The 15,329-nt window shown below is 49.6% G+C and overlaps 1 protein-coding gene across 3 annotated transcripts; it reads right to left on the bottom strand.

Moving 5' to 3' along the window:
• Positions 1-8,107: 8,107 nt before the first annotated feature.
• Plekhf1 (pleckstrin homology and FYVE domain containing 1) lies at positions 8,108-15,124 on the bottom strand. 3 transcript variants are annotated; one of them, XM_028877724.2, is made up of 2 exons: positions 14,946-15,124; positions 8,108-9,688 (listed from the first exon to the last, which is right to left on the bottom strand). In XM_028877724.2, exon 2 carries the CDS (start codon positions 9,670-9,672, stop codon positions 8,833-8,835), a length of 840 nt encoding a protein of 279 aa, XP_028733557.1. In that variant the 5' UTR covers positions 9,673-9,688; positions 14,946-15,124; the 3' UTR covers positions 8,108-8,832. The 3 variants fall into 3 exon arrangements, with proteins under 3 accessions (XP_028733557.1, XP_028733559.1, XP_028733558.1); XM_028877726.2 differs by lacking the exon at positions 14,946-15,124 and adding an exon at positions 14,769-14,931; XM_028877725.2 differs by lacking the exon at positions 14,946-15,124 and adding an exon at positions 13,887-14,258.
• Between the last annotated feature and the right edge of the window lie 205 nt (positions 15,125-15,329).

The raw sequence follows: 15,329 nt of genomic DNA, 5'->3' as shown, positions 1-15,329 counted from the left end.
GAGGCTCTACTTCTCACTCTGGCTCCAGGAGACACTCAGGAACTCCTCCCCCAGGCCAGCAAGAGGATGATTGGCTGAGAGCTGAAAAGGTCAAAGGCTTTGCTCCTTGTGGGTAGGAGTGGGGCCTCCCAGAAGGCTTTGTTGCTATTTGGAACCCAGAAGAAGTCATTTGGGTGTGTTCAGGATTTTGGTGATTTGCAAGCTTTGGAAGTTTTCATTGCCAGGTATTACAGTGGATAGCTAGGAGCTATGGAGAGTGTGGCTATGCAGAGGGAATGTCACCCTGGGGGGACTCCTGCACAGTGGACAACTGGTTCAGATGCCAGGTTCACTTCCTGCCAGCTTGGGAGCCACTTTGTGCCAGAAGGGCATTCTGGAAGGCCTGATTTTGGGAATTAGAATCTTTCAGAATCCCCATGAAGCTCCAATGATGGAAATTTCCCCTTGTTTTTCCCCAGAACTGTCTGGCACCTCCACCCCATGCTGTCTCTCTGTTGGCCTGGGAGACTGAAGTGGGAGACAGCAGGGGAAAGGAGGGGCTTGGGAAGACAGAAGACAGCCCTGGTCTGGCTTATCCTGTCTTGATCCTGTGTCAGGTGGGGGTTGAGAGTCTGCTCCCTAGGCCTTGTTTCCTAACCCTAAAGATGAAGAAGGGTGAGAGGAGGCCTGGAGGTCACTGGGATTTTCATTCTTTTTCCTGGGCAAGAGCTCCCTAGAGAGGTTGTGTGTGTGTTGGGGTGGGGGTGGGGACTTATATGGAGAGGTGTACGGAGTGTGTGTGTATAGAGTTCCTCTCCTTTAGGATATGGACTCCACCTACACAGCCTGGCCTATGTTCACCCCTGTGTTCTTGCTGGTAGGGCTTCCACTCTGCCCAAAGGAAGGGTGTTTCAATGTACAGACCCCATTCCTGTGCAAATTTCCCTGTGTACTGGTGTGTGACAGAGTCCTGAACCCAGGGCATCCACAGATAGGGTATTGCTGGAAGGGTGAGAGAAGAAGTAGAAACAAGGGCAGAGCTGGGAGACCCAGGAGTGTCTGGATGGAAGCCCAGTGCAGGGCAAGTGGGTAGGCAAAGCTGATGGAGTCAGCTCACAGTACACAGCCTTTGACAGTGTCTTAGTCACTGTTCGATTGCTGGGAGGAGACACCATGACAAAGGCAAGTTAGAAGAGAAAAACTTTTAATTGGGGGCTTGCTTACAGTTTCAGAGTATGCTGGCAGGGAGGGAGGGAGGGAGGGAGGGAGAGAGAGAGAGAGAGAGAGAGAGAGAGAGAGAGAGAGAGAGAGAGAGAGAGAGAGAGAGAGTCAGTCTGGTTGTATGGGCTTTTGAAACCTCAAAACCCACCCCCAGTGACACACCCCCTCTGAGTTTCACTTCCTGGTGACTAAGCATTCAAATATATGAGCCATTGAATGATGGTGGTGCACATCTTTAATCCCAGCACTCCAGAGGCAGAGGTAGGAGGATCTCTTGAGTTTAAAGCTAGCCTGATCTACAGAGTGAGTTCCAGGACAGCCAGGGGTACACAGAGAAGACCTGTGTCGAAAAACAAAACAAAAAAAATCAAATACTTGAGCCTATGGGGACCATTCTCATTCATACCACATTTTCCCACAATGCCCCAGAAGCTAGGGGAGGTACAGATGTCACCTTCAAAGGAATCATCTGCAATTGCCCAATACTTCACAGGGTACCAAATGGGATAGTTTGTAGGAAGGTGAGGAAGCCAGAGTAGGGGAACAGAGATAGGAAAGCACATCATCCAGGAAGGCTGCAGAGAAACCTCAGGTGGTGTCTGTGCTAGAAGGGCTAAACATCCTGGGCAGAACAGGGGAGTGGTGGGCAGTCAGAAAGCAGCCCTGGGAAGCTGAGGCAGACTGGCAGGGTTGGCTAGGCAGACCCCCTCTTCACTGCCCTAGGCCCTTCTTTTGCCCTCTGAGCACAGTTCCTAGCAAGCCTGCTTGGAGACAGAGCATATACAAGGAGGATGTGGGCTTTCACAAGTCAGGACTCTGCAGACAGTGGCAAGGGCTGAGGCTTAAGCTTGGGGGTGGTCAGAACCTGATAATTTACCATGTGAAAAGTTCCACACCCAGAGATAGCCATGCCCCTCCCCACAGACCCTGTCTGGGTAGGTCACATCCTGGAGGCCTCAGTAACAAGCAGGCCAAGAGGAAGTGGCTGCCCTTGTTTTGTACCTGTCCCAAGACTTCAGATTCTGAGAATTGGGTCAGCCTTTGAGTCGCTCTTACAGGGTCCCAGTCCCAATGGGTGATCTGAATTCCCCCAGCAGCCATTTTACAGTGGTGTTTAAAGGAAAGACAGAGAGGCAAGGGAGAGGCAGTCAGGCATCCACTTAGATAACAGCTCCATGCAAGCCCTCAGTGGAACAGATGCAATCTCTCCAGAAACTTCTCTCTGGTATAGTGGGCACTTCTGCCCCAGCCTGTGAGGCCAACTCACAGTGGGTGTCAGGAAGATCTTGCCCTGCTTCTGGGACCCCATGTGTGAATTAGCTATTGTGACTTTGCTGTCAAGCCCATCCATGGTATGTGGGCACATTTTCTGGTATGCTGGTGTCATTTTCTTTGATGAGACCCTGAGGTGGGAGAGTTGGCTCAAGTGTCAGATCTCCCATTCAGCTGAGGACCCCCTCACACTGTTATAGAATGGCTGACCTAGTTCACTTGCCCTGCCAACAGTGTGTGTGGCTCCTTTGACCCACAGCCTTACAGCAGGGACTTTTATTTTTTAAATAGTAAACATTCTAACTGGGGTGAAATGACAGGTCAATGAAGTTTTGATTTATATTTCCCTGATGGCCAATCATACTAAGCATTAATATATATTAGTTATATATATTACAATATAGAATTATATATAAATGCTTGGTATTAATATATATGGAAAATATGTAAATAACATATATTTCATTTCTTCTTTTGAAAAGTGTCTATTTGCCCAATTTTACAACTAGCTTGAATTTTCTTTTGTTGTTTGGTTTGTTTATCTGAGGTAGGATCTCACTATGTAGCCCAGACTGGCCTTTAACTCATGAACTGTTGCCTCAGCTTCCCAAGGATTACAAGTAATGCCACCCTATGACTCAGGGGGCAAAGGCAGCTGGGTCTCTGTGAGATCAATGCCAGCCTGGTCTACATAGCAAATTTCAAGTCAGCCAAGGTGAAAGTGAGATCCTGTCTGTTTTTCTTTTTGCTGCCTGTCTGTCCACTCTTTTCAGTTGACTATGGCCCTCCTGTCTATTTTTGCTTTTGGTGTCATATGGAAAATCATTGTCTATAGAAGCCTTATGGAAGTCTGCTGGTGTCTACATAGCAGAGAGAGAGAAAACTGACTCCTACAAGTTGTCCTCCGGCCTCCACATGGCATATGCCTCCCATACCTACACAAGCAAATGTAATATACTTTTTATTTATTTTTTTGAGACAGGGTGTCTTAGTGTCTATTGCTGCAATGAAACACCTTGGCCAAAAGGCAAGTTGGGGGAGGAAAGGCTTAATTTCTCTTACACTTCCACTTTGCTCTTCATCACTAAAGGCAGTCAGGACAGAGACAGGAGCTGATGCAGTGATGCAGAGGCCATGGAGGGGTGCTGCTTACTGGCTTGCTTCCCATGGCTTGCTCAGCCCACTTTCTTACAGAACCCAGGACCAGCAGCCCAGGGATAGCACCACCCACCATGGGCTGGGCCCTCCCCCATCAATCACTAAATGAGAAAATGCCTTACAGCTGGATCCCAAGGAGGCATTTCCTCAGCTGAGGCTCCTTCCTCTCTGATGACTCTAGCTTGTATGTTAAGTTGACACACAAAACCACCTAGTACACAGGGTTTCTCTGAGTAACCCTGGCTGACTGTCTTGGAACTTGCTCTATAGACCAGGCTGGCCTTGAACTCAGAGATTCTCCTGCTTCTGCTTCCCACGTGCTGGGATTAAAGTTATGTGCCACTATGACTGGCCACTTTTTTTTTTATTAAAAATTAAAAAAAATTAACAAAACAAGTAAGAATCAGTATTCTAGACCTCACAGATACCAAGATAAAGCCTGCCGAGGCACCTCATTTTGAGGTGCCAACAAACGTCACCTTTTCTAGGAAGCTCTCCTAAGGCCATCCTCTTTGAGCCTCAAGAAGGCTTTGTGTGACCTGCCCTTTGTCTCTGCTTCAAATACAGACAGACCTTAGTAAGTAGGCACCAGCATTTACCTTCATCAACACAGGGACACCATTCCTGGGGTCCTAGAGTCCCCTGCCTTCCTCCTTACCTTGGCAGACCACACTTGGATATCACTAGTGATATGTAAGTGGCTCTCTCCTTTGAGAAAATGTGGCACTTGGAAGTCCCATGGACAAATGCACAGGCTAGCATCCCTAACGATGGCCCTTGCATGGCCTCTCCTGGTATCTGAATCCTGTGTGAAAATTGGACCCCACTGAACTGCAAGAGCAGTCTGCCATCTGCCCCTGATGCACGGGGTCACAGCTGCAACCTTACCTCCTACCCCAACACTCCATCAGGCTGGATTCTGCACAGCTGGTTCAGGCAATGCTGAGGTGCAAGTTCCCATGCTGTCAACGCAGGGTCCTGGCCTTAGAGCTCCTTTGTCTCTCTTCATTTCCAGGTGGGGCAAGGCAGACCCCCTCCCAAGGACCCAGTGCTGCTAGAGAATCACATGCTCCTGGCAGGGACAGTATTCACACAGCTGGGAGGACATTTCAGGAAGACTTTGTTGGTAGGACAGTGGGTTCCTGAGTCCTGCCAGGCCTTGTGAACAGAGCCATGGGCAAGAGTGTGAAGCCTAGCCCCAACCCATCAGACATAGCTCTCAGATCCTGTTGGCCTTCAGTTCAGTACTGGGTAAACAAGACAAAGAGCTGAGGTACTGAAGTCCATCCTAAGAACTCCTGAGTCCCTGGGTGGGGTGGTGGCCCAAAAGTCAACAGTATAGCCTTGACTTAGCCCTCGGCACCTTGGCTGGAAAGCCCCAACTGAGAATGGTATATACCTGTGTGATATACTCCAACAGAGGGGGTCCTGCTCCTCAGGCAGGCCCCTCTTTGAGAACAGCCTGAATAACATGCCTGCAAGCCTTGATTCCAGTCTGGCTGACCATGCTGCCTCAGCAAGGGACTGAGGAGAATCTCCCACACAGTTCCTTCCCTTCTCAGGCTCCATTCTATGGCCACATGCTAGAGGTTTTTCTTTTGTTGTTGTTTTGTTACATTTACACATATTTATCAAACACTTTGATCATATTCACCCCATTTCTCGCTCTTGCTCCCTCACTAGTCCCCTCCCTTTTCTTAAATCATACCCTTATACTTTCACATTTTTTTTTTTTTTTAAAATTAGGCACTGCCTATGAGAGAAAGCATGTGATCTTTGAGTCTGGCTTGTTTGATTTAACATGGCCATCTCTGGTTCCATCTATTTCTCTACAAATGACACAATTTCCTTCTCCTTGGTGTCTGAATAAATCTCCAGTGTATGTTACATTTTCTTTATCTGTTCATGTGCTGATAGACACCTAGGTTAGTGCCATATTGACTGTTGTGAGTACTGCTAGGTACCCAAGTGTATGCTTACTACCCAGATTGAACTGGGTCATCCCCAGTTCTGTTTTGTTTGCTGGGGGGCTTGCACAACGCCTTCTATAGTGACTGCACTATTACGTTAGGGCACAGGTTTCCTCTTCCAAACATCCTCACCATTTTCTTTTTCTTTTTTAAAGATTTATTTATTTATTATGTATACAGTGTTCTGCCTGCATGTATTCCTGCAGGCCCAAAGAGGAAACCAGATCTCATTACAGATGGTTTTCAGCTACCATGTGGTTGCTGGGAATTGAACTCAGGACCTTTGGAAGAACAGCAAGTGCTCTTAAGCTCTGAGCCATCTCTCCAGGCCCCACTTTTGTTTCTTACACATCTTATTTCAAGGCTTTCATTCCTGCAGTCTGTTCCCCTCTAACAAAAGCTTCAGCAGTCGGGGGATACTGGGTATCACTTGGTCTTGCCCAAGGGTCCCACAGTCATTTGGCTCCTGGGAGTTCCCTCAGTATCTCAGTAGAAAAGAGTCAGGGACAGAAGGAAGGCCATGGAAGCTTCCTGCCTACCACCATAGGCAGAAAGAGCAGAGGATGGAGTTTTCTTAGATTCCCCCTTGGAAATCCCAAGCTAGCTTCTGTGCACACAGTCCCCATGCCTGCCTACCTCCCCACACTCCAACCATCTGCTGACAAGTCAGAACAAAGTCATCAGAGCAGAGAACAGATTGCTGCCTGTAGAAGCCTCTGTGGCCCTGGGGGGGTCTATTGTCATTTGGCCTTGACCCCATCATGTTTCTCCAGGACATGGACCCCTTCCTCTTCAGGGCCTTGACACAAGTCATTGCCAATACCTGGAGGGTTGTTTCTCCACTGGCACGGCTCACTCTCTTCACCCGGGGTGTGCCTCTATGCACGTAGTACCAGCCTCAGCCCACCTGCAAGAATGTAGTTTCCCCTCTCAAAACTGAGAGCCAAGTCCATCTTATTCACAGCAGTGTCCCCAGCATCTGGTAGGGAACACAGCAAGTCTCAGTAGCTTTGAATAAATGAACACCTTCCCAAGGTTGTTGACAACCTTGGACCCTTGTGGTCTCTGACATCTTGGGGCTTAGGGAAGTAACATCCTTGTCCTAGGTTGAGCCCTAGGCTGAGGGATGAGTCAGCTCCTGTATCTAATTACCAGTGCCACATGGTCCTCCACAGCCTGCCCCAACCACCCAGATTCCTGCACCATGCTCATTTTGTCAGGCGATAAGGACAGTGGCTAGACCCAGGGCTCAGCCTCAGGCAGTTCCTTCTGTCCACAGGAACTGCTGCTGCCTTTTATACCCTGAAGGTTTCTAAGAAAGGAAGGTTCCAAGGGAGTGAAGTTTGTGAGTCACCAGCCATGGGTGGAAAGGATGGGACTACCTGGTCTGGACTGCTGAAAAGACACTAGATCTAGGTTCAGGAAGCCACTCCTCACCTAGGAACCTGCCTGGTCCTGGGCCCAAACAGGAGAAGCAGCCTGAACCAGTCTGTGTGCTGACAGAGGCCACAAAGTGAAAGGGGCTGCAAACAAACACATCCCAATCCTCCCCAGCCTGTCACTGCCAGTACAGGAAGGGTCACAGGCAGCTCCTGGGTGCTCCATATTCTACAGCACTCTTTAGAGGGTGACCGACCACATGTCTGTCAACTGTAGACTTTGGGGCCTGGACCCAACCTACAGAACCAGAATATAGACATGGAAGACAACATTATATTGGGGGCATGGAGATCCCTGATAATAGGGGTTCACTATACTAGAGTCGAAGGGAAGTTTTCTTAGCACCAAAGTCCCACATGCACCTGACAGTGACCCCACTCTATACACAGGGGCTCCATTCAAGGATAGCCAGGTACTGGGCAAAGACTGATAAATACCTGCAGAAAGCATGGTTTCTCAAGACAGGGTTTTTATCTAGCTAGGGCTGGCTTCAGACTCACAATCTTGGGATTACAGGCATGAACTGCCGTGAACAGCTTTAAAGAAGGCTTCTGAAGGGTCCTGAAACTTTCTAGTCTACACGCAAAGCTAGCGGCTTGCTCCCCAAATCATAGACACCATCTGCAGGGGCTGAGCAGAGACTACACAGGAGTCTTTTTACCCCAGAAGGATCAGGCTGAGCCAGACAAACACCTATTTTCCTTTACCACCCATTTAGACAGCCCACACCAATAAGCTGGGTATAGTGGTATATGCCTGTAATCTCAGCACTGGGGAAGTTGAGGCCAGAGGATCTCAAGTTTGTATCAGCCCTTTGTAACAAGTCCCTGTCTCAAAGGAAAAGGAAAGAAGGCAGGCAGGCAGGCAGGCTGGCCATCAAAGCAGCAGAATGGGGCTTTGTTCTTGGGGAGCCAGCCACAGTGTGGCATGAATGTCTCACTGGGTGGGAGGCATTTCCAGGAATGCCCAGTGTGGCAGTATCAGTGATGGCTGTCCCTACCCGTGGCTCCTACCACTGATTGAGTAGTGTCTGAAGCTGGGGTATTCTTAGACTTAGCAATCAAGAGTTTTTTGTTGTTGATGTTTTATTGGTAAGTCAGTCTGGGTAGGGTTTCTGTCCTTGAAATCCAGAGTCCTAAGGGAAAACATTGCTTCTACTGACTGCAGATAGAGATGGGGACAGGACAGGCACCAGATATTTGGAGGGTGGTGACAGGGCAGAGACCTTGATGGGCTGCTCTGGGCGGGGGCACAGACTGCAGCTCACCTGGGCCCCAAAGGCACACACAGTGCATCTGGGGTCTAGCTTGGCAAGGACTCCGTCAGTGGTCAGGTAGTGATATCTGCATGGTGGTGGGTGTGCAGGCCTTCTGTGCTGGCATGGGCTGTGCCTGTTAAGGGGTGGAGGTGGGAATGGGGTCTGAAGCTCAAGCTTCAGAGTGGAGTGGACCTCCACTCGGGTCTGGTCTTCCCTTTGCCCTCTTCCACCCTGGTCTTTTAATGCTTGGGACACCTGGCCTGGTCTAACCCCAAGGGCTGTAGTAGCCTGGTCACCAAGGACTTTATGTTCTGGGCCTTGTGAAATGGAAAGGCAATTATCTGACCAGAAGTAGAAGAAGGCCTAGGATGCTGCTGTCTAGCAGAAAGGCACTATTAATGGCTCCGGAACAGCTACCTGTCATATGCCTACTACCATGGGCTTGGGTCCTAGCAAAATCAGACAGTTCAGGACCTGCACTCTTGGGGCTGTGGGCAGTGGACTGGCTTGATGCAGACACTCTGAAGGTGAGGGTCAACTGTGGAAGGCTGACCAGGAGACATCAGAAGCATAGAATTCCACCTGGCTGGGCCAGTCACCATCTCCACTGCCTTCTCTGTCCTCATCGGAGTCATCATCATCACCACTGGATGCACCACAGACAGCACCGCCTAGGTGGGTTGGCTGCCCTGGAGAGTCCCTGTACCTCTCCTTGGCCTCCTCCCTTCGCTTTTGGGCGGCCAGCTCACGGTAGCAGAGGCTGCAGACACGAAGGGGTTTGGGGGAGAGACGTGGCAGCAGAAAACGCTCCTTGGAACACTCAGCACAGACCACAAACCCGCATTTTCGGCAGTGGTGACGCCGGGTAAGTGCCGAGAAGCGTGTCTGTGTGCAACGCATGCAGATGTCTGTGGCCTTGTCAGGGATCCACGGTGCTGCATGCTCAGTGGTGGGCTGGCGGCCTGTGGCCAGCAACTGCCTCCGCACACACTCTTCAATGTGGCTAATCCATTCCTGGCGCTCCGTGGTAGAGGCTGCGGACACCACAAAGGACTTCTTGGCTGTCTTGATCATCCAGCGGTTCTTGGCCTGTGGGGTCCCTGGCAGTGGCTCCAATGTTACCTCTTCCAGGGGAATAATATGCTGGCTGCGGTACTTGCGCTTGCTAAGCACAATACTGCCATACACCAGGATGTCGTTGAAGAGGAAGAAGATGCGTGGCTTGGCCTTCTTTCGGCACTCCTTGGTCAGTACCCCCTCGCCCAGGAGCACACGGCCAGGCAGGGCCAGCGGCTGCCCTGATGCCCCAAAACAGCTCTCCACTGCTGCGATCCGCTGGCTGTTGATCTCTGTGTTTGCCAAATGGTCCACCATCTTCTCAGTAGCTAAGCTGTAGGAGGCAGACAGGGAGGCCATCAGCTTGCCCATGAAGTCAGAAACACACTGCTCATCGCCCCCTACACCAGCTCACTCATTCACCAAACCTATTATCCCCAGCCTACCTCGCCTCCCAGGCACAGAAACATAGAGCTCCAGAGGCTGACTTGATACAAGGAGTGGAAGATTACTGGGGGTGGGGTGGGTGACAGGGATTCTCCTGTAGGAGGCATATGGGAGGCAGCTGGTGGTGGGAAGACAGCCATGAGGAGTTAATGCAAGAAATAAGAGACTCAGTGGTCCTAGGAGCCTTGGAAGTAGAGCATAACTCAGGCATGCATCAGGAGCAAGGAAACTGGAATGGTGAGCCTCCAACTCCCATCAGCTGTTTGGGACAGTCTGTGATTGGAAGGATGGGGGTGCACACACTGAACAGTGTATGTTGGACAATATGAGTGTCTGGATCCAAACTGATCACCGACTCTTTGTTCCTTCATCTGCCCAAGGTAGCCAGCTGTTCTGGGTGGCTGAACAGGGGCCACACTGCCATCTCAGGGGCCATGTGCTGAGTACTAACTCTCAGGCAAGGGCAGCTTTACTTCATTTAGTCCTCACACAAACCCTAGCAGGTTAGAAAACCCTCTGCCCCCATCTTACAGGAGGGAAACAGACTCTGGTAGTTAGTTGGAGGGAATACAGCTCAGAAGACAGAGCCTCCTCTGTGGAGTGCAGAGCCCACTTGGGTTCTCTGTTGATGTACTAGGCAGTAAACACTGGTAGCCTCACAGCATACCCTAGCTACCTCCTGATATTCATACCCACCCTTCTAAGCCCAGCATACTCAAAACTGAAGGATACACAGATGTGGCCACTTCCTGGTCCAAGCTTCCAGGCCTGGCATCTCTACTAAGCTCTAGGTATGGATAGCCACTTGCCTACCCAGTCATCAAATTAGCTTCTTATACTCAACACTGAACCCAATGTTTCCTGGGCCCTCTCCTCTTAGCTCTTCTCCATCATCAGAAACACCATGCACCCAGTGGCTCAAACTCCAAATCTAGTCTTCATCCTTGAGCCTCCTCTTTCTCAGCATGCAACTCCACCACCGTACAATAGCAAGGTGCCATCTTGCCTCACCTGGAACAGGCCATCCCATGTTGACCCTGGCCCATGACCAGCTTAGAAAGATCCTTTGTTCCTCATCTCAGGAAGCTTCTCCCAGTGATGGCAAACTGGCCAGAGGTCAAATGTAGCCCAGAGCCCATTTTTATAAATAAAGTTTTATTGTAACATGTCTGTGTACATTCATGTATAGGGTATGGCAGAGTTAAGTGGTGACAGGAATCATGTGGTCATAAAACCTGAAATACTGACAGGTTCCTGCCCTGTTTGTGTTCTTGTCCTGACTTCCTTCAATGATGAACAGTGCTGTTAAGTGTAAGACAAATAAACCCTTTCCTTCCCAACTTGCTTTTTGGTCATGGTATTTCGTCACAGCAATAGAAATTCTAACTAAGATATCACTCATACATATATACCTATGACTAAAAGTTAAATGAATCTTTAAAAAACCAAGGTGGACAGCAGTTGAGGAAGACACCAGACATCAATCTTTGGCCTTCACACACACACACACACACACACACACACACACACACACAAAAAAAAAAAAAAAAAAAAAAAAAAAAAAAAAACCCTGGTATTTTCCTGTCTAGTTACTGCATGTGACCTTCTATTGCCTCCACTCAATCCTTAGTTTCAACAGAACAGAACAGAAGCCTTTTCTTGTTAATAGCTATATCAACAATTCTTAAAACTGTGCCATGCACACAGTAAGGTATCATGTACATGAATCTCTCTTTGACACTCAGTTTTTACTTGTTAGGAGGAAGCAGGAGTGATTTGACCTCTTACCACATACAAACATCTGCTGACACACACACACACACACACACACACACACACACACACACACACACACAAAGTGCTGCCCACACCACCTGATATAATAACTATTTTTAGTTTGCTGAACTTGGCAGCAAACTTTGCAACCCCAAGCCATTCTGCTAACTGATCAACAGTTCTTGGCTGAGGGACAATCTGACTGCTGTGGATATCGCTCTATATAAATAAAACACTGATGGCCAGTGACCAGGCAGGAAGTATAGGTGGGACAAGGAGAGAGGAGAATTGGGGAAACAGGAAGAAGGGGGAAAGACACTGCAACCACTGCCAGGACAAGCAGCATGTAAAGACGCCGGTAAGCCACCAGCCACGTGGCAAGGTATAGATTTATAAAAATGGGTTAATTTAAGATAAAAGAACAGTTAGCAAGAAGCCTGCCACGGCCATACAGTTTATAAGTAATATAAGCGTCTGAGTAATTATTTTATACGTGGATTGTGGGACTGTGGGGCTTGGTGGAACCTGGAGAGATGCCCTCCAGCAACATCTGACAAACCCAAACTGTGTCCCTTAATGTGCCAGCATGCTACCTCCATGACCACCAGGCACTGTGCTGGGGGCCAATGTGGATAACATCTTCCTGGGGAGAGACCAGAATGACCCACAGGCAGTAGAGCCAAAGGTGCAGCGGCTTCCGGGTATCAGAGGATCTGAAACACTTAGGAGCAGAGGATCTAATAAGAAACAGGGTTTGGGGCTGGAACGATGGCTCGGCGGTTAGGGGCACTTTCTGCTCTTCTGCTCTTCCTGAGGACAGAATTTGGATCCCAGTACCCACATTGGGTGCCTGGCTTACAACTGCCTGTAACTCCAGCTCCAGGGGACCTGATACACTCTTTCTGGCTTCTGAGGCATTCACACACATGTGGCATTCAGTCACACAGACACATGGATAAAAATAAAAATAAATCTTAAAAAAAAAAAACCCAACAGGTTCTTCTCACCTCACATGATGGATAAATGGACCAATAGGAGTAATGAACACTGAGGTGAGCAGCCCTAGGATGGCACATACAACTGACTATCACCTATGCAGAAACCACACAACTTTCCAAACTATTCAAGAAACCCATCTACAAGTAAAAACAGGAGATCCCATACCCATTGGAAGGCTCCTATCAAAGAAAATACAGTAAGTGCCAATGTGGGAAAAGCAAAAAAGGTATGCACGGCTGCTGGAAATGTAAAATGCTATAGCTATGGGCTGGAGCTCAGTGGTTTCTGATGTTCTTGCAGGGACCCAGGTTGAGTTTTCAACACATACATCAGGTGGCTCACAGCCTTCTGGAACTCCAGTTCCAAGGGATCTGCATGTATGTGGTGCATATACATAGATACACCCATAAAATAAACAAATACATCTTGAGAAAAAGCGACATAGCTACTATGGAAAACCCAAAGTTTCCTCAAAAAATTAAAAATAGAATTACCGTACACCCACCTTTCCCACTATGGGTCTGTCTCCAAAGGGACTGGAAGGAATATCTATATTCTTGTGTGTTTACTAAAGCCAAGAGGCAGAAGCAACCCAAATGCCCATCACTGAGAAACATGTGACAGAGAGACAAGGAGGAAATGTGATCTACAACCAGGAACTAAAAATCCAGACCCAATCTGGCCCACTGCCAGCTTTCCTAAATGCAACCTTAGTGAAATACAATCACATTCAAGATAACACAACCTAAAATACATTTACTCTCTGGCCCCTTATAGAAAAGGTTTGTTGACCCTTGACACATGCAAAATGCACAAGGCACCTTACTCGTGGTTACTGGCAACACTATCTGTCCCGATGGAACCCATCATATCCTGTTGCCCACTGTGGTACTGCCTCTATGAGAGAGAGATCAGGAACCTGGACCTCAGGAGGAGGGAGTAAGGCACCCCCCCACACAAGAGGTCAGGTTACAGAGGCAGGTAGGGTCACCTTGCCAGCCCACAGCCCAGTGTGAGCATTCCTGAGTTATTACAAGGGTAGTGAGTCACTGAAACTTTCTGGAATCCTCTTCCAGGAGAACAGAATAAGTAAAGCGAACTCTTAGGTGCCACTTTCTCAGCACCTGCTGCTAGCTAGGTATAAAATGGAGCACATAGCATGTTTGATCTCATTTAGTCCCCCAAAATGCTCATCTGGAGAAAGCACCACAGCCACCCTTCACAGCCACCATCCCAGAACCTCAGCTAGTGGCCAAACTTTCAAATAAGCTCTGAGGCAAGGAAGAGAAACTTTGGCCTAGGGCGCATACCTGTAATCCAGTACCTGAGAAGATGAGGCAGGAGGATAGAGAGTTCTAGGTCAATCTGGACTATATAGTGAGATCTTATCTTAAAAAAAAAAAACAAAAACAAACAAAAAACAAAAACAAAACCTAGTTGGGTAAGATGGCTCAGAGGATAAAAGTGTTTGTGGCCAAGACTGACTGAATTCCATCCCGGGAACTCACATGATGAAAAGGAGAGAATGACTCCTGAAAGGCGTGCCCTCTTCATATTAAACAAAAAACCCCGCCCCCCAGGCCGATCTTCGTGACTTCTCTTACCACATACACACAGGGTGGCCTGTCCCACCCCGAAGGCACAATGCCAACCCCCTCCTTTCTTGGCGCGGCTGGGTTGGCCAGGTCCCAGTGCTCAGGCAACTGGCCTGGCCCCTCTAGGCAGCTCTGAGAGCTGACGTGGGCAGGACGCACAGCAAGTGAGGCACTTCAGTTTACACAAACCGCAGGGATCTTGACCCCAGCACTGATCGCCCCTCCTCCTCGGCCTCTAACCCTGTGGAATCTGATATCAGCTGTGTTCAAATTCCAAGGCCTGCTCCCTCTAGGCGTGTGCACGCGTTCCAGACTGACTCGGAACTGCCGTTTTTCCTCCTACTGAGGCCTGGTGACCGGGCTTCTGCACTTCAGGTGTTCCCTAGGAGAGTCCGGGCCGGGTCCCACCTCAGTAACTTCCTTTATGAACAGTCGCTGACTCAAACTCTTCAGGGTCTCAAATCAGAGGCCGGTGAGAACCGCTCCTCCCACCCTAAAGATATCACAGGCCAAATAATGACTCCCGGAACCTAGTGGGACAAGGTGCGGACTGAAACCCTGTGGAGGATCCTCCCCCGGCTCACAGTTCTGGCACACCTCGGGGACTCAGTGGCTCCGGAGTACCCGCTGTCAACTGCTTCCCAAAGGAGCCCTCACAAGTCAGCAAGTAGAGAGCACTCTGCTCCGGTGGAATCCCAGATGTCGATCTCCCCGGCCACCGCGACCCGCGGCTGCAGGCGGGAGGGGAGCGCTTCCGGTGCCTAGCCTGCTTACCTCCCGCGGAGACCCGCGTACCCCGCACAGCCGGTCTGCGTACGGTCACCGCTCCCACCCGCCAATCCTCGCGACGCCCACGTCTCCTGGTTCCAGCTCCCTGGCTATGCCCTTTCGAGGGTCACTTGGCCAATCGGAGCCCTAGCACGCAGGCGGGGGCGGAGCCGGAGTGAGCCCAAGTTCCCCAGAAATGTGCGCGGGTGGAGTTGAACCGCTGGATGGCAAGAGGGTCAGCTAGTTTTCTGCGTGTGGTTGCGGGACGGATCCCTAGTTGGAGTGCTGTCCCCAACTTCTCTGGCCGCCGTGCTGAAGGCTGAGTCGGCGCGGGTTCGGGGGACGGTCCACCACTGAAGCACGCGCGACAGGATGGTGGGACTGTGGGCC

The sequence above is a fragment of the Peromyscus leucopus genome, chromosome 1 (assembly GCF_004664715.2).
Source record: "Peromyscus leucopus breed LL Stock chromosome 1, UCI_PerLeu_2.1, whole genome shotgun sequence".
In the NCBI taxonomy this organism is placed as follows: Eukaryota; Metazoa; Chordata; class Mammalia; order Rodentia; family Cricetidae; genus Peromyscus; species Peromyscus leucopus.
This window is presented reverse-complemented; position numbering and strand designations above follow the sequence as displayed.